At 54.5% G+C, this 18,927-nt stretch overlaps 5 protein-coding genes across 5 annotated transcripts; 3 read left to right on the top strand and 2 right to left on the bottom strand.

The window, feature by feature from the left end:
• Positions 1-738: 738 nt before the first annotated feature.
• J4E84_010554 (uncharacterized protein) lies at positions 739-2,358 on the top strand (the record flags this gene model as incomplete). The annotated part of the gene is made up of 1 exon (XM_049393109.1): positions 739-2,358. One exon carries the CDS (start codon positions 739-741, stop codon positions 2,356-2,358), a length of 1,620 nt encoding a protein of 539 aa, XP_049239239.1.
• Positions 2,359-2,460: 102 nt separating this feature from the next.
• On the top strand, positions 2,461-5,209 carry J4E84_010553 (uncharacterized protein; the record flags this gene model as incomplete). Its single annotated transcript, XM_049393108.1, has 4 exons — positions 2,461-3,440; positions 3,494-3,586; positions 3,646-4,171; positions 4,238-5,209. The coding sequence occupies 4 exons, from the start codon at positions 2,461-2,463 to the stop codon at positions 5,207-5,209; spliced, it is 2,571 nt and encodes an 856-aa protein (XP_049239238.1).
• A 1,204-nt stretch (positions 5,210-6,413) lies between these two features.
• J4E84_010552 (uncharacterized protein) lies at positions 6,414-12,306 on the bottom strand (the record flags this gene model as incomplete). Its single annotated transcript, XM_049393107.1, has 2 exons — positions 6,414-11,723; positions 11,770-12,306. 2 exons carry the CDS (start codon positions 12,304-12,306, stop codon positions 6,414-6,416), a joined length of 5,847 nt encoding a protein of 1,948 aa, XP_049239237.1.
• Positions 12,307-14,118: 1,812 nt separating this feature from the next.
• Positions 14,119-15,065, bottom strand: J4E84_010551 (uncharacterized protein; the record flags this gene model as incomplete). The annotated part of the gene is made up of 2 exons (XM_049393106.1): positions 14,119-14,898; positions 14,952-15,065. The coding sequence occupies 2 exons, from the start codon at positions 15,063-15,065 to the stop codon at positions 14,119-14,121; spliced, it is 894 nt and encodes a 297-aa protein (XP_049239236.1).
• A 1,765-nt stretch (positions 15,066-16,830) lies between these two features.
• Positions 16,831-17,808, top strand: J4E84_010550 (uncharacterized protein; the record flags this gene model as incomplete). The annotated part of the gene is made up of 1 exon (XM_049393105.1): positions 16,831-17,808. The coding sequence occupies one exon, from the start codon at positions 16,831-16,833 to the stop codon at positions 17,806-17,808; it is 978 nt and encodes a 325-aa protein (XP_049239235.1).
• Positions 17,809-18,927: the final 1,119 nt, after the last annotated feature.

Raw genomic sequence — 18,927 nt, 5'->3', positions numbered from 1 at the left:
TCTGCTCCTCATTGTCATCCCAAGAATGGCTTCATTGTATTTCTTGACGTGTCTTCTGGCCTTTCAAGGTGTGCTACTGGAACGTCTGGCCCTCGCTCAGCTCGACCAGGATTACAATGTCAGACGGGTGATCGATCCGATTACCAACAACTTTGTGGATGGATACTTCTAGTGAGTTTGGGATGACATTAGAGAGCTTGAAACTCGGCGACTAACGAGAGACTATGCAGCCGTCCCAATCCGAATGCGGCCGAGCAGCGCGTCATCGATGTCTCGCCAAAACAAGTGGTGCTAGTATATAACTGCAACTATTTGAGGGACATCTGCGAGAATGCCATGAACTGGTACAGCATTTCACCACGAGCACAAACTGGTAGTTCTAGTACACGTCGAACTCGTTTGCCAAACAGCATTTTCGGCTATGACTTCAACACTGGCAAGAGAGCCAGATTCCGGTCATACCAGCGTCGATCACAATCCTGCCCTGGATCTTGGAAAAACATTCATCCTTGCCCCGAGACGAGCCAGCGAGACGTAATGCGAAACGACGGTGTGTGGTGGCACAAAGATTTGGAGCCTGGCACTTCTATCAATCAGATCAGGAACCATCGCGTGGGCGCGATCACAACACTTTCCAAAATGCGGTATACGTGCGACGAATTTCCACCAGCTACATGGGTAGAGGGCGGAGGGGATCGCAGCGATCCTAACGTAGCATCACAGACACGCTGTGCTGCCATGAGTTGTGCACGAGGATGTAAAGCCGAACAGAACTGGCAGGCCGATGCGCATGGTAAGCTACAGCGTCAGCTCAAATCTATCATCGAAAAGCAGAGACGGGATTCTGGTTTCCGTCTACATCCCACATATCAGAGCAAGGATAGCGTAGCATTCTTCCACTTCAGAGCCATCAATTCGGCGGACGGCGTCGCAGCAAGGGTCTGGACGTTTGACGACCCAGCCGGTAATGTGCGTTCTGACGAGAGGGTCGTCAACCAGCAAAGACGAGATGCACCCGAGACACACTATGCAAACAGTTCAAGCAATTTTTTTGGCTCGAGACAGGTACTGGACATGGATCGTATCCAAGAGCTGATTGACGCCGGTCTTGGTAGCCAGTACATTGTCCCAGCAAATGACTCCGACGGTTACGACTCATGGTCAGATGCTGATCTGACCGGCACGACGATCCCAATGTCTCACATGAACCCCACTCGCTGGATGGATGAGGAGGACGATAACGATGACGACATCTTCGACGAGCATTACGATATCGATGAAGAGAGTGCGATGGAACGTCTTGAATCTCGTGAAGAGTCTACAAATGTTCAAACTGAGCCCCGCAACGAACAGGTGTCTCCATCGTACCCCATAATCGCACGAGAATCTGACACTAGAACCATGTCCGGATCTGATGTCACTCCTCTCTTGACCAACGCCTCACTGTCCGACCTGGCAAAAGCGCGAATCATCGTTGAGAACGCTATCGCGGAGTCTTCCAAGCTCAACCAAGCTCGGTTGTTGAGCCCTATGCGAAACAACTATGGGCTGAAGCCTGGCACTTTCATCGGGCAATCGAAGGTCAAGCGTCGTCTACGTGCAAGAGAAGACGGCACACCAGTACCACCCCTCCTAAACATCACCGACAGCATCGCGGATGCTGCAGCTCTAGTCGCTGAAGCTGATGCAGCTGGCATACCCGGAAATTTAACTAAGCGCACTGTGGCTGCCAAGGGCACCTACTGGATGGGCAGTATCGACAGGAAGGGTACGGTACCATGGGGCGACAACGCGACATACGCAGTTTTCCGGAATGTGCTCGACTATGGTGCAGTTGGTAACGGTGTTACCGACGACACCAAAGCGTTCAAAGCCGCCATGCTAGACGGCAAACGTTGCGGGAAGGGCTGCAACGGCTCTACCCTCAAGAATGCCATTGTGTATATACCGCCAGGCACGTACCTGATCTCGACTACCATTCAGATGCCATTTGGAACGCAAGTAATTGGAGATGCAAACGATAGACCGACCATTCTGGCATCCAAGTCGTTCATCGGTATGGGAGTGTTGTCGACAGACGAGTACACTGGTGGAGGGACTGGCGCGGACGGTCTAGATGAGCAGTACTACATCAACACGGCAAACTTCTACCGGCAAATTCGCAATGTGATTATCGACGTTAGACAGACCCGTGCTTCACAGAAGGTCTCCTGTTTGCATTACCAGGTTGCTCAGGCCACGAGCACCCAGAATGTACTCCTGATCGCCGGCCCGACACAGAATGGCATGTATGCTGAGAATGGCAGCGGTGGGCAGATATCAGATATAACCTTCCAAGGTGGAGCTATTGGTCTATAGGGTGGCAGCCAGCAGTTCACAGCGCAGCGCTTGGAGTTCGAGGGCTGCACGATCGGTGTTCATCTCATCTGGGATTGGGGTTGGGTCTGGAAGTCCATTACCATGAACAACGTCGGTACAGGTTTCAAACTTGTACCCGACAGTACTTCTGGTGCAGCGGCGGGCAACATTGGCTCAGCGTCTTTCCTCGACTCATCTTTCAACAATGTTAAGACAGTGGTACAGATTTCACCTCCCACTTCGACGGTCGGGTCAGGCAGTACCGGTCTCATCCTCGCAAATATCAAGCTTTCAGGTGTGGGTACTACCGTCGCCGATACAGGAGGAAAGACAATATTGGCCGGATCCTCATCCAAGATCGACGAATGGGCCATGGGCCCAGTCTACAAAGGCTCGGCTGATAAGAAAGACCGCAAGTTCACCACAGGAGAGAAGGTCGGAAGTTTCCGTCGTCATTCAACACTTGTCGATAACGATGGGGCGTACTTTGAGCGTCCCAAGCCTCAGTACGAAGACCGTTCAGTGGGCGACTTCGTGCACATTAAGGACCTTGGAGCCAAAGGCGACGGTATCACTGACGACACGGCGGCGTTCCAAGCTGCACTGTATGCGAGTCTGGGAAGAATACTTTTCGTAGATGCTGGCTCTTACATACTCACGTCGACAGTGACGGTTCCCAGTGGCTCCAAGATTGTTGGCGAAACATGGTCTCAGTTGGTTGCTTCTGGGTCTTACTTCGAAGATGCGCTCCATCCCAAGGTGCTGCTCAAGGTCGGTACCAACGGCCAAGTAGGAGATGTAGAGATGCAGGACCTGTTCTTCACCACAGTCGGGGCAACGGCTGGAGCCATCCTGGTCGAGTGGAATCTGAAAGCATCGAGCGCTGGATCGGCTGCGCTGTGGGATTGCCACGCACGTGTTGGAGGCGCCACCGGGACCAAGTTGACGCCAAAGGAATGCCCACCAGTCACCAGTGGTGTTGATCAAGGCTGCAGTGCCGCGAGCTTGATGTTTCACCTGACGTCGTCTGGCTCCGCGTATCTCGAAAACGCGTGGTTCTGGGTCGCAGATCACATGATTGAGTAAGGACGACCTGCTTTCCCTCGGCCAGTGCCTTTGGCTAACCCGCCTGCAGTGATCCCGATCTCGAAAGCGGTGCCAATAACATGGTACAAAATTCGGTCTATGTTGCGCGTGGCTTCTTGGCCGAAAGCACCGAGCCGACATGGTAGGCTCAGCTCAATCTCCGCTCCCGCGGTCGTCGCAGTCAGGGCTAATCAATACTAGGCTTTACGGTGTTGCATCCGAGCATGCTGTATTTTATCAGTTCAACTTTCACCGAGCCCAAAACATCTTCGCGAGTTTACTCCAGACAGAGTCACCATACTATCAACCCACGCCATCTCCACCCACTCCCTTCAAGTCCGCTCTTGGCGTCTTTTCAGGTGACCCAACATACGAATGTGCGGCTGGCGATGAGTTCAGTGGGTGTGACGAGTCGTGGGCGATCATAATGCGAGAATCGCAGAATGTCTTCATCGCAAGCGCGGGCCTATACTCGTGGTTTTCGACGTACGCGCAGACCTGCATCGACCAGCAACTATGCCAGAAAGCCCTGCTTTTGCTTGAAAAGAACTTCTCCAATGTCAGGATTCAGCACCTCGTTACCATCGGCGCCAAGTATATGGCAGTCATGGATGGCAAGGGCATACTAGCCAAGGATAATCTCAATGTCGATTCCCACCCCTTCTGGTCGCAGATATCTGTGTTGGATGTCAGCAGCAATGGCTCCATGTACGACGAGTACATCTGGGTAGACCCCAAAATCTGGGACATGGAATAGCCAGCATTTACTTGCTCACCCCCTTGCAATGTCAAGATTCCCCCGTGGACCCGTGCTACAAGCACACTGAACTATCCACTGATCACCGTCAGCGATGGCGAATGGACGAGCACCATCACGAAACCGCCCATGACGATATCGGAGTGGGTGTTTGAGCCAGTGACACTGACTGGACAAGCCGTCAACCAGAAGCGCCAGGGCTTCGAGGCTTTTTGGCCCAAAACCGCGACCACACCCCACTGGCCTTCGGTGATCTACGCCGGTCCAGATGGTGATTCTACCACAGTAGGGCCTAAGATATCCTTTCCAAAGCCACCTCAATCCATCGGTCCCAATGCGCAGCCTCCACCGACGGGTAGCTGGCCCAAGAGGCAAATTCAGCCTATCATTGGTCAGATCGAGGAGCCGTTGGTCAAGGAGTGTGGCTTCATAGACTGGGTTTGCTTCACCGAACCATGGATCTTCGGCGACAACAACACCAACTCGGATGGGGATAACGGCGATTTCGGCGAAAACTGGGAAGACAGCTGGGTCGTATGTCCAATACCGAGCAGTTCCTCGTCTAGTTCGACCTCTTCCAGGACGTCGACGAAAACGACAACAAGTGAAGACCCGCCGGAGCCTACGGCGTCTCCGCGCGAAGGCGATCCAATGCAGAATGAAGTCGACTGTTACGGTGGCCTGGATCAGAAGACGGAGCATACGCGCATGGACAGCGCCATCCACGACTTTTGCATTGCGATAGGTAGCTCGGGTGACGTCTTCAAGGAAAATTACTTCAAGTCGTTAACTTACACATTCTACCACAGCACGGGAACCGGTGTCCAAATCCTCATATCGCTCAGCGTCGACCCAGGCTGCCAGTTCAAGTATGACTACGACTTGTGCCACAAATATCTGGAGGTTCCTGTCAACAGCTGTCAATGTGGGGGTGTGAACGGGAAGCAGGGTGGGTTTCTGAATAACGACTGCTACGAGTGGAGGATTGATCCGCAAACGACGTTCTAATCGCAAAGCTCCGTTCTCTAGCCAATTGCTCCGTCGCGAGCTTGTAACATGGGCTGTCTATGTTTCCTTTGTAGTATGCAATAGTCGATAGTTAACGAGGTATTGAAGCCGTACGGGTATTCGAATCGATCGCCTGCGCGCAATCGCTGGTCGAGGGGCGCATGTCCTCATACGAAAAGCGACGGTTCGTACCTATGTCGTGCCCAGCGATACGTGCTCGTGCCATTCCTGCCGTCTGTGCTCTGCCATTGGCTCATCGCATCATCCACATGCGCGACTATCTGCGATTTGGCTCTACTCGAACTCTTCATCAAGGTAGGGAGTCGTAACTTCTCTCTGAGGTTGCCTGCACCAGACAATTTTTCAAAAAGAGTGCAGCGCGGGAGTAAGTAGAGATGATCCGTAATATCCCGCGAACCCCTCGAGCATGGGCCGACCGCACTAGCTGGTAGTACCTGTAGCGAGGCTGTAGACGGTTTCTCAGTTGTGCAAATCGAGATCGGTGTGTGCAGGAACCCCAGCGAATCTATGTGCCATCATCCTCCATGGGTCTGGGTGAAACTGCGGCCTGCTTCAGCGAATAGTGTTTACAATCTCAAGAGAGAGCCGGCTTACTTCGTTTCGGGCATGGTCGCAGCGCCGAGATAGGCATGTTTCCGGTGAGCGAGAAGACTTCAGTAAATGATCTTGTGTACAAGGTGATCTCCATTCAGCTATTTACGGCTGTTATATCGGTGATTCTCAAACCCGGAAGTACAAAAGTTTCGCAAACTTCAATACGATAATAGTACACCTGATACAGGCAGCAGCCAAAGAAGAAGCGAGCGACAGTCTGAATCCAACGAGCACTTCGTGTGTGGACTGGGTAACAACTTCAATAAAGGAATGACAAAAGTGCCTCCTCCCAAGGCACATGATACGAACTCAAAAAACGTCCAAGCTGTGGTAAAGAGAAGAAGATGTTGACTATATGGACATTGCTTGGAAAATAAGGGCTCTCAAAACGACACGCAGTCGCGAAGCAACGCAAGTTGGACAGCGCGAAGAGACAAAGGAACTATGTCGAGTGCTTCCTAAACTCGCTGTCATTGGCGCACCTCCCGGTAGGAACACCGCCAACGCCATGCTGCGAAAGACGTGCTTAAAATGTAATATCAAGTGCGCAATTTAATGAATATGTGCGGAACAGCTGCCACGATGCTGCCTAGGGGTCCACTGGACTGTTCGCTCGGAGGGTTGGGTCTGGGTCGGGTGTCGTGGCAGGCTTTGCTTTGGGCGTGGGATCCGGATCCGGACTAATCGCGTCCTTCTGCGCCTTGGGAGTTTCGATGACAAAGTCAGTCACATCATCGCCGGGTTCTTCGGGAAAGAGGACTGGCGGTGTGAGCGACGTAGGCGCGACTGCAGGTACGTCAAGGCTACCCTCATATTCCTCTGCCGCACGCTCCTCTGTGATCATTGGAGGCGGAGAAGAAGGTAGGGTTGAATCTGGCTGCCCAGGGTCTTCGACAGAGATGACGCTGCCTCTGCTGTTCGTTCGCATCATCTCAATTCCAAGTTTCGACGTAGACTTTGGTCTTGACCTTGGACTCCGAGTGCGCACTGGAGCATGACCCAGCTCGTCGTCTTCATCGTCCCCAGACTCTGCCGACTCGTGTTTGCGGGTCTCCAGAATGCGACGTTTGGCGCCGACTTGCTCTGTCGATCTCTGGCGGCGGATCGTTGCCTCCTCGAGAACGGCTGGCGCGGAGTCCCCGTGGGGCAGGTCAGGTGCACCAACACGATTGGGGACAGCTGCTTTCGCATCGGCATTAGCTGCATCGTCGCAAATTCCTAAGCCACTCATAGCTCGTGCGATGTCGCGCTCCCGCCAATCGTCAGCGTTGTGGATTCTAACTGGCATATCCTCGCCTGCACGACTGTCGTTGTCACCGAAGAAGCTAGAACTAATAGAGTCTTCGCGGCTCGAACCTCGGTAACTGGCAGAAGGGACGGGCGGGTATCCTGAAGAATTCGAGGTCGTGGGGCTGTCCTCCTGGCGCGAAGACTCTTGTCGAAGCCCAGAGGGCATCATCGATGGATACAACTGGTTCGGCGTCCAGCCTGGCGGGGGTGCTTTCCATTGGCACAGTCTGCTCAATGTGTCCGTAAGCTTCGCCACAGTAGGAGGCTTTTCGATAAGTGCATCGAAATAGTGAGGCGCCTGCAGCTCCTTCAGGTATCCAGTAACAGCGACAATCGGAGTGTGCGTATTGGCGTTCTTGGTGTCTCGGATCATGCGAGCGACATCTGCACCATTGACCTGAGGAAGGCGGAACTCCATCATGATCACATCAAATTTGACCTCGCCCATCGCATATCGTATAGCTTCTGAGCCATTGGTAACAGTCAAAGTGCGGCAGCGCAACTTCTCGAGTAGTTTCTCCATGACAAGCCGTGACACTGGGTGGTCCTCGCAAATCAACACGTCTAATGGCCGGAAGAAAGGACCGTCGCCAAAGCTGATCTGCGAGAGTCTTCGAGAACTCTGACGTCGTCGCTGGACACGAAGCAGCGCTTTCGCACGAGAGTCTTCCGTGTCCGACGACGATGGAGATACATCAAGCACTTGACTCCGGCGCTTGTAGTGCCCAGGTAAGAGATCGCGCACAACATCGTCCTCTTGAGACCCAAGCGTTTGGGACCGAGCACGTGGTGAAGAAGCATTGGTTTGTGCCGATGACTGGCGTTGTCCAGTGACGGGCTTCTCTTGAGAAGCCACGGGAGGTGCCGACGGTGTCTTTGAAAGCCTGTTTGGTGAGACAGCTTCTGGCGATGGTCGCAAGCCTGACACACGGGAAGGATCGAAGAAGCTTCCAGGTTGTAGCGAGGATGGGTTGCTGGTCGAATGCGACAACGTAGACGAGCTACTAGACGTCTTGCGTCGGTCATGTTGTCCCGTGCTGAACTGTACGAGCAGAGGAGATGAGGGCTGTGAACCACGACTTGGCGAAGAATGTGGCCCGCTCATCGAGGGAGAAGAGGGCCGTCCGGTGGCTCTGTTGGAGGATAGCGTACGTTTGAGCGGGCCGGGTAGCATCGGGCTGTTCTCCAGCGATGGCGATGGCGACGTGACACTGGGCGACTGCAGAGGCGGTGCGGGCTTGTTTTGTGGAAGCATAGCTTCTGCACGCAACTTCTGGATGACGTCCTTGTTTGCCTTCTCCAGAACAGGCAGGTTCTTGTAACTGAAATTACCAAAGTCGTCAGTTGCCATTGGTTCACTGAGTCTCCTAGACCGGCCTTCCCGCACATGAGCTGGGATATGGAGAGGGATCAGTCCTCGCTTCATAGTTGAGACAGTCACCTGAGAGCGTACTCTAGACAACGCATCGTGTGGTCGGTCAGGATAATCGGTACTTGGGGTTCCTGCTGGTGTAGTAGCTTGGTCTTCAAACTCAGGACTGAAGTTTGCCATGGCGGCTCCTCTAGTGTCGAAATATTCCGTGTCCTCTGGGTTTTCAGGAGCAGGAATGAAGGATGCTTCGTCATCCCGCAAGGTCTCCCAGTTGACATCCGCAAACCACGGATGGCTGCGAATTTCCTCTCCACCACTAGCGTATTTGTCGTCCTTGTTCGCTCCAAGACGGTGTGCAGGATCAGAGCACATCAACCGATTCATCAGATCCTTCGCATCGTCTGATATATCGTATAGCTCATCATCATCCTCTGGCCAATCGATTCTACGCGCGAGAATGTTTTGGAACACCTCATCGGGCGTATCAGCGTGGAATGGAGGGTATCCGTACAAAGATTCGAAGAGGATGCAGCCTAAAGACCACCAATCGCTGACTTCATCCTGGCCATTACCAGCGATAGTTTCAGGGGCAAGATAGTCCGGTGTCCCGACGAATTTGCGGTCGCTATCTTCTGGGTCGAACAGAGCCATAGGTGGCGGTGGCATTGCTGACGACGAAGGCGCCAACGCACTATTTTGAGCTACTGCAGAGTGACTCAGAGAATGTGTGGCGGGGTAGAGGTCGGGAGAACCATCGTCGCTGTAGGCCTCCTCTTCTATCGGTGACCGTCCACGAGGCTGACCAAAGGAATCGTCAGCTATACTGAAGCGACGGAACATGGCTTGTAGCGCATCACTGTCTTGGCTGTCGCTCCGAGTGCCCGAAGTGCGCCTTGAAGGCTCACGGCTTTGTTGGGAACCGTCCCGATTAAGGCTAAAGTACGACGGTTGACCGATGTCTCCAGCGAGAGCAGGTGTCATGGATGGCGTCTGTGAAGGCGAGTGGTTCAAGTCGAAGGATGCAGATCGTGAAGAGCCTACAGACGTAGCGCGATGGAATGGGCCGGTCTTGAGCAGGTCCGGCGCAGGCTCGACAGACTTGAGTGCACGTTTCTGTCGGCCAATCATACCCATCCGCGATAAACCGAAATCAGTCAGTTTTAGATGACCCTTTCCATCGATGAGCAGGTTGTCCGGTTTGAGATCGCGGTGGACAATGCTCCGACTGTGCAAATGTTCGACACCAAGTACCACCTCAGCGAGATACTTCTTCGCCCAGTCTTCTGGTAAAGCACCCAGGACCTTGATGAGCGAGGCACAATCGCCACCGTTCAAGTATTCCATGACGAGATAGAGATAGTCCTTGCTAGAAAAGGTCCAATACAGCTTGGCAACGAAATCACTTTCGCCTTGCCACATCATGATAGCTCGCTCAGCCTTCACGTTGGTGACCTGATTCTTGGCTACCATGTCGGCCTTCTTCAAGACTTTGATAGCGTAGTATTCTCCAGTGGACTTCTTCTTGGCTAGGTAAACGCTTCCGAAGGCGCCTTTGCTGATGGGTTTGATAATCTCGAAATCCTTTATTGACGGTGGAACTGCGCGTGGCTGTGGCTGAGTGGTGGGAATCAAACGAGGAGAGACGGGTCTTGGGCCGTCTGAACCAGCCGTAGACGACTGTCTCCGGTGATGATTTAGAGCATGCACCATTGCTGGCGAAGAGAATTCGGTAGTCGGCAAGATTGGCGACATGATTGGTGATTGTAAGGCCTCCATGCCACTAGGCAGGCGCGGCTTGTTTGTTCGCAGAGGTGAAGATGGCGGGGGTATCATGGAACGAGCAGGCGAATGTTGTCGACTAGACATGACGCTCGGCAAGATCAGACTCTTGCGTTTGCGTTCACGTGAACTGGCTACCCTGCTCAGTCCTACGTCGGATGTCGCTGGTGAATCAGCTCGGCGAGGGCCAGAAAGCACCGATGAACGCATGCTGGTATCACTCTCAGCACCAGCATCGCTCTCGAAATGCATGGATTGGCGCTTGCTGTGGGTCGCTATACTGATGGCGCCCGCGTGCGACCGCGGTGTTTGACAACCCCCTTTAGGACTGCTAGATCGATTTGAACCGGCTACAGAAGACTCACGCCGTCCGACTCGTGCTGGTAACGAGGCGTCAGAAGTGTTACGGAGAGCTTGTGCCATGGAAGAAGGCGCATCGAAAGATCCAGGGAATATGCCTTCTTCGCCGGGAGCTGTATCGGTGTCATTGGCGTCGGATTGAACCTCTTCTTCGGGCCGCTCGTCTTCGGAGGAGCTGTCCTCGCCGGCAGCGATGCGAGCAGCTTTCAGGATCGCGGCCTCGATGCATTCCTGAACCAAGATGTCGAATTCAATGCGCAGTCGTTCAGAGTACTCAAGCACCCTCCTATGGCGAGTGACTGCATCGATCTTGGCCCTGGCAAGCCTGCTGGTATCTTCACACAATAGCTTCAGGCCCTCGGTGTGGTCGACCGAGCCTGTGGTAGGCGATTGCCATTGGAGGACTTGCGAGATGCGGTTCTCCGACTGTGGCGATTGTGTGCGAATCTCCGTGGCTGCTTGACCACGTCCATTGTCTTTGACTGCTGGTGTGTTGATCTCGAGTGCGGTGTCGCACAAGTCCAGAACTAACTCAACGATGCGGGCTAGAGGCCTCCGAACGGCGAATGATCGCGCGCGGTGATGACCAAAACCAGACGAGCGCTCCGAGCGTTCGCGTGATCTTGATGGCGGCGAAGCAGGAGAGTTGCGTCCAGAGGGTGTGCCAGACGATGGCGTCGATGTCGCGTGGATGATGAGGCCCTTGTACTCGGCGGGCTGGATTGGCTGTACCGAGTCTACTGCCGCAGCTCTTGAACGCTGGCTGTGAGACTCCAGTGTATCGAGGACCTTGACGATGGCATTTCGGTGCTCAGCAAGAGTCTCTTGTGCCATCTGTACATCCATTTCCGCACGGTGCTCTTGTAGACAGAGTTCAGAGTGCTTCTCGAACCACCAAGGTGTGATTTGCCGTTCGCAGATTCGGCAGAGTACCGGTAGCGGCGGTGCGTGTTCGCCCGGGTTGGTTGCGCTTTGCTCGGCGAGGCCAGTGAGGTAATGGGCGAGAACCTCAGCGCCGACCCCGAGAGATTCCACGAGGACTTCCGGGAGGTCGATTGTCACTTCGCGAATGATCGATGGCCGGACCATCCACATAGTCTGTTGCGGTTAGTCTAGTCCAAGGTCAGGATGGATTGGGACGTACATGGCTCTCCGCTCCAGTCGTGCGGTCGTATACCATGATTCCTTGAGCCTCGAGGTTCAACAGCTGCTCCTCCTCTTCCTCTACGTGGGTAGGCGACATTGGCATTGACTCGGGGGCCTCGGCGGCGTGCCTCGGTCGCTGCTTGCGCAGGATGGAATGGGGGCCCAGTCGTACGGTGAAACGGGCAATGTGACTCCGGGAGTCGTCTTTCCTAACCGACTCAATCGTCTCGGCGAAACCGTCGGCACCGCCGCATATGATTTCGAGTACAGGCTTGCCCGTGACTTCCTTGGGCAGGGAGCCAATGACGTCGGTCCACGAGGGGCTGACATAGCGGATCTTGCCCTCGAGGTCCAGGTCCATGATGATGTTCAGACTGTGCTCGGCGGCCTCCTTGAGGTCTGCACGCTCGTTGCGCATGTCCTGACTAACACTGCGCTCCATGTTCTGTCGGTGGCCGCTGGTGCCGACAGCCTCCTGCTTGAGGGCAGTGACTGCGGGCGGGGCCAGCGTCGGGGGTTTCTTCTCGTCGGCCATGGGTGCGGTGGGTGGTGCTATCGTCGCGAGAGCCCGTCGCCGGGGGGGATTGGGCGGGTGCCCGAGGGCTGGCGGGTGCTGAGCTATGCGCAGAGAGCTGCCAGGACCATGGTGGGAAAAAAGCGACGGTCCGGGAGAGTCGGGCGTGCAGCTGGGGAAGGTACGCGTTGACGAGCAGTGCGGTAGTGCTTGCTGACTGCAACGAGAGTGGGTCTCGCAACCGGGATGAGGGGACTAGACGAGCTGCATAGTAGTGCGAGCGTGCGAGAAGGCGAGGGGAGCAATTGGGCGATGTAATGAGCGTCGCGGGCTGGGGATGGATGAGGGCGGTGGGCAGCAGGCGGCGGCCGTGGCAGTCGTCGCCGTCGTGGTGGTGGACGGGGCGAGAGGGGTACACAATGGGCGTCGTCTCAGCCGGCAGCACAAGGCGTCGGCAGAAAGGCGTTGACAAAAAAGAAAGCACGCCAGGCGGGCGGATGAGCAGCTGCACGCATGGGATGGGCCTCGTCGGCACGCTATCCAGCTGGCAAAAGTCCCCACGCAGCACCCAAGCACGCGTCGAGAGAAAGTCACACGCAAAACAGCCGTGCACTGGTGCGCGCGGAGCTAAAGGGTATGCATGATGCTGGTGTAGGGAGGGTGCATTCACTGGCCCGAGCGCCCGACCGTGACGGCACATCCTGGCCGCCAACACAACGGCAGAACCTCTCGCGGGCTTGTCCAACAACACGGCCACAGTGCTGCGGCATTGGCAATCAATCGCGAATCAATCGAGACGGCCGTTGGCCTGTCGACAAGGCGGGGTACAGCACGGCAGCAGTCGTCCCTCTCTGCTCCCATTGTCATGACCTGCCGCAGACTCCCCCTCTACTGACCGCTTCGCTGCATGCTCCCGGTAATCCCTGGACGAGTGCAGGCCGTTGTGCTATTTGCTCGCCCATGTCTTTGGTCAGCTTGGGCAACACGAGACGAACCACGGGCAGCGCACTCCCAGACAGCCTGCGCGCACCTAAACACTATTCTGCAAAACAGCGCTTGTGTGTAATCAGCCCTTAGTGATCGCCAGCCCCTCCCCAAGGCCGGCTACGACACAGCCAGAGGACGACTAATCCCGTCGGACAATAACTCGAACGGCTGTGCAGCATCGCGAACGCATGTTCACGCCATCATCAGCCGAGCACCATGACCGCTGCCCCCTCGACAAGACGGCCCAACGTTGCACGACTGCCCTCGTTATTGCGCGCGACAACAGACGAGCCCCTCGCCAGGACCTGCAGCGTCGCCGTGGATACACCACCTGGGGAGACGTGCAGATCGCTCCTGCCCGCCCAATCACACCCTCGTCGCATGCACCTCTGCTCCTTCCCCGTCTTGCCTGGATGCGGCCCAGGCCCGCTACGTCTGCAACTAAGCCCGTCCTGTCGGCGGTCATATAGACGTACACACAGCGGAGCGAACAGCTTGCTATTCCCGCTCCGTACACTTCCTATTCGACCTTCGCCTGGTGAACCACGTCCAGACCTCGACGTTGGATGCATCCAGGCAACTACCTGGGTTTGAGTGCCGCATCACACCCTCACAACACTAGCTCTGCGCTACTGGGAATCGCCACCTGGGCCACGACGTGCATCGAGTCTGGAGTAATAGAATGGGGTTTGTTGACACAGCACTGATGCTACATGCTACGGCACCTCCCTATTCACCGACGCCGAATAACGAAGATGACACCCGTGGACGATTGAGTCTGTCACGTGCTCTTCCGAACGTCCGTAAACTCGTGCTTCCAACTCCAGTTAGGAACACTACCATGCTCTAATCGAAGTACACTGCCTCGGGCTTGTGTACACAAATCTTCCCCGATGCGTCGCTCTTCAACACCACCCTGGGATCCTCTTTGCTTGCCTTGACCTTCTTGCCATCGACCTGCTTTTCTTCGTACAGAACCTCCACAACCTCACCGTCAACATAGCCAGGGAGCGAATGCCATTGAACTTCCTGGCCCTTCTTCGGCACACGGGTTATGTCGCCGGCAGCTGCAATAGGCTTATCGTGCTTGTTGACTGTGCTCTTCTGTCTCTTGTTGGCACTGGGAGCCTCTATGTTTGCGCCACGTCCTCGCTTTTGACCTGGATGATCGTCCTGCGGGGGACTCTTGGATTTCCGGCTGCTTTCCAAGAACTTTTGGTATGCGCGTTGATCCTCCTCCATATGGTCCGGGTCGTCCCATTGCGTGGTGCAGTCCGTCTTGCTCTTCTTCTCGATCTTGGTGAAGCCATTCTTCTCACCGTCTTTGGTAGCATCTTTCTTCGCTTGTGCAGCCTTCGACGTGTTGGCGACATGTTGCTTGCCCTCCTTGCCTCCCTCCTGCTTCTTGGCATCTGTCTCCTCCTTCTCCTTCTCGCTCATCTCCTCCCATGCCTTCTTCGGCAGGTAGCGGTGTTCCAAGCCGTTCTTGTCTTTTGCGCTTCCGCTGCCGTCCTTTGTCTGCCACTCTTCTTCCGTCCACTCATCCAGATGCTTCGCTTTCTCGTCCTTCTTGTCCGTGGTATATCCTCCACCGCGTTTCTTATACTCGGATGCCATCATCTGTGCCTGCAATTGACTACGTCAGTGCTGCTCAAATGTTCCGCGCTGGTGGAGCCTACCTTTCTGGCTGACCATTGGCCGGGCTCACCTCCCTTGTCACCAGCTTGGATCTCCTCCTTGACTTCATCACGCAGTTGCGGATCCGTGTATTTGTCGTCGGTCTTGGAAGGCATTTTTGATGAGACTGAACGAAGAGCAAGTCTGAGAGGAGTCGTAGTCACACGAGGTGCGCGATATGCAGCAACAAGCAAAAACGGTCGGGGGAGAAGCGTGCGATACATTCCAGAAGAACAAGCGTCCAGCAAACAATCTTTGTACCACCCCAGATTCCCTCCACTGACGTACAGGTACCTGCGCAAGCTTCAACCGTTCTCATCTTAAACAGCCAGCCACCCTGAATCACCTACATCATGAAGTCTTCACGATTCCGTATGGCGGCCAGAGCACCTTGGAAGCTGGTAGAGCACGTCTCGTTCCTCTCAAACGCGCGCCGGGATGACATCAATGACCTCTCGATAGACCCATTCGGGTTGGTGTGAGCGCTCGGACCTGATCGTGCGCTGAGATCGAGGAGAAGCCAGCTAGCGTGCGTCTGCCAGATCACCCACCAGACGTCCATGCCTTCTGGACTACCTTGGAAAGGGCGACCCAACATTTGTGCGCAGGCTGCTGCTTTTCCCAGCCACCCTTCTCATTTCCTTGCTTTGACGGGAAGTTGCTCGTGCGTCAACTGTGGGATGCAAAATGCTCCTTGAGCCATGTCTGCCCCAAGCCGATATGGGCCGGTCCGTAAGTAGCGTGCTACCGGCGTATGCTATAGCATAAGTGCAGCCACCGCCCGGCAGATGTTGCACATTCTCTTAGACCCGCCCGTGAGAGCAATTCTGAATTCCCATGATCGTGAGTCTGGTAGGTAAAGGCTCTGAAGCCGTGATCAGTGCGACTCTCAAAGGTATCATCGCGATACCGATGCCGATGGCCCCTCTCGCAGCGAGGCCACACAAACAACCAAAGTACTTGCCGCAGAATTCGCAGGGCATTATCGCACACCATCATCGTTCGTTCTACAATGGCGTCATCTGGAATCTCTTCATTAATGGTGTAACATGACAGTACCTTTTGTGAAAATGTCGGTCGCATCTCACGAGGAAATGGAAGACACTCCAGCGAGACCCTACACAATGAGACAACGCTCCCGTCATCTTCCAGAGCCATTGATGGCGCATGGGAGAGCGTCCATCTTATACCTCTGCCTTGGTAGTCGTGCTAGAAGAGGTCACTACGTTCCGAGTAGCCGACGTCTTATACCTCAGTGACTAGTGCCAAAGCAAGTCAAATCATTTTCGATTTTGCGACTTTTCCGATTGGCTCACATCTTTCGATGCAATGAATGTGGGCTGGCTAATGTACGTTTTAGTAGAAGTACGGTACACACTACCTTAGCAAGAGCTGTAGGTACCCCTCCATCATGGCATTCTGGGCGCGCTTTAACTGGAGCCAGGAGTGCAAGAGGATCGACCGTCGTTCCGTTCATCGGATTCATCTAGATGTGATGGAGAGGCTAAGATACCGATGAAGTCACAGCGACGCCTTTCTTCCATGCGGCTTCTGATGGCTTCCATATGCCTACTAGAATCCACATCTTCTACACTCGATGAAGGCTTCCGGTCGAGTCCTAGGGCACACTACAACATGCCGGCGTCCTTTCGGCCATGAGGTAGGAGTATCTAGGCCCGAGGAGGAGCGCCTGACTTGCCTCAACAGGTGTCTACGGAAAAGGTCTGCCAAATACTGAACACTACTACGACTTGTGGATGACGCAACGCGACCAGTGTGACATAATGGGAGGCGACGATGCCATATAAAACCGTGAGCATGATATCACAGGAACAAAGATATACTGACTTCATTCCACTGTCTTCACCTCCAGACTTGAAAATGCACCTCACCCCATTCCTCTTCGTGGCATCCGCCACAGCCCTTCCCGCCATTTTCCGCTCCCGAGCAACTCTTGCAGACGCCCTCCTGCCCGAAATATCCCTCCCAATCGACTACTCTTTCGGCGTGCGGGTACCAACATCTTCCAACCCGTCATCATCTAACCCTCTGGCACTCCTTGTGAACGGTTACACTGTCAAAATCCCACTCATCGCCAGTTCAGGCACTCTCGTCTCATGGATAGCCAACTACGCAGACGGAAAGGCATACAACACCCAATTCACCTCCATCAACCCCTCGGCGCCTAGGAACATCACTACGGACTCCGACTCCACCTCGCAGCAAGGTGGAAACAGTGTCTCAAACGCCACAGCACTGGCAGACGGACGACAAGCTCGCGTAATCACGACATCTTTCTCCTCAGGCAACGCCGCATCCGCCGCAGCCGCCGCCCTCGACGGCACAAACTCAGATTCCACGTCCTCATCCGGCGCCGCAAACAGCACGGCAGTCGCTACAACCAATGCCCTAGGCGAAGTCCTCATCTTCACCTCCGCCAACACCGCCAACGCCCTAAACTCGCAATCGATCAAGAACGCCAAAGGCGCTGAAGCAGCCTCATCATGCGCCGCCGACTCCGGGCCTGCTGCATCCGCGCAAGCAGAGCAAGTTAACAGCCTTTACATTCCCATTGGCACCTCTTCAGACGGCAAGGAAACGCAATGGCTGAAGAGCTCGGCTTATGCGGCGTGTGCGGCGGGTGTTGATTCGCCGAATCAGGGAGGTAGTTCGAGTTCGGGGAGTCAGTCTAGTTTGACGGGCGTGAAGAGTAGTGTTACTTGTAACGGGGCGACGAGTACAGATCAGACGAAGAGCACGACGTATAAGGTTAGTGTTAAGGGGAGGTATACGCTGTTGAAGGGGTTTAATGGTGCGGTTGGTGGGCAGAGGGTTGCGGATAGTAAGAGTCAGTGTTAGATGTGTCGTGGGTGTTCGATCTTCAAAAGGCTTTATAGAGCTCAGGCAAGAGTATAGCTGTATCTTCTTAGTTTTGACTCTTCACTTAGTTGGATGGCATGTCTTGAAATTTGCGATATATATCACAATGCAACAAACATGGACGTTTCACTTCATCATTCCTGCCTTTGTGTGAACATAATCACATACCCTCTTAACTACCACAAGATTTTCAACATCATTCTATTCTCTCTACTGCGTATCTTCATATCTTGCTATCTGGGGAACCGGCCCCGGTCCCCTTTCACTTTCACCGTGACGATCTCGTGCGCACCTTCACTTTCTCTTACTCTACACTGACGCTGCTATTGACAAGCCGCACAGTGAATACTGATCCCTGAATTAGACTAGCTTGACGCGCGCTCCGCTTTGATAGAGACAATAGCAGAAGCTCAGTTACCTTTACGATGTGAAGACCCTTGCTGTGGAAGACACTCACCTCCTCATCCACAAGCCCAGTTGCACATCATATCAGCGACATGCTTGACTTACTATCTTCATTAATTCTCACACCTCTGGCTAGTAACACGCCGCCTCTGGACGTCTCGGACTTGACGTCGTCCCTGCTCACCTCATATCCGCGCCCAAGGGCACCATGGCGCGACCCATACGTTCCCATATATGGCCACAGCCCGCTGCGAGCCGAATACATGTTGCCTAAGTCATGGCCAGACGAGCGCAATGGTGAGGCGACAAGTCCCTCGATGCATCGCGACTCCACCACACCACGCTCACAAGGGCCAACGTCGTCCTCAGTCAGCCATGACAGCTTGATAGCTGAGCCTTGCGAATCGCTTGAAGTCGAGCAGGATGATACAAACTATCGAGGTCCATCGGCCAATCTGGTGGCCAGCAGACTACCGCAGGTAGAGGCCGATACGATGGCCCAGCGTCGTGAAATCGAAGACGTCTACAGTATACGAAATATCTTGAACAAGAAGCGACGTTGGGATGATCGCATGGCGGTCTTGCTTGGTGAAACGATGCTGGCAAATTCTATCAATCGACATCTAGGGGCTGTAGAGGTGGGATATCTACCCGAAGATGAACACACAATGGGAAAAGGGACAGTTGGTACAA

The sequence above is a fragment of the Alternaria hordeiaustralica genome, assembly GCF_023758085.1.
Source record: "Alternaria hordeiaustralica strain BMP 2776 chromosome Unknown scaffold_42, whole genome shotgun sequence".
Taxonomy (NCBI): domain Eukaryota; kingdom Fungi; phylum Ascomycota; class Dothideomycetes; order Pleosporales; family Pleosporaceae; genus Alternaria; species Alternaria hordeiaustralica.
This window is presented reverse-complemented; position numbering and strand designations above follow the sequence as displayed.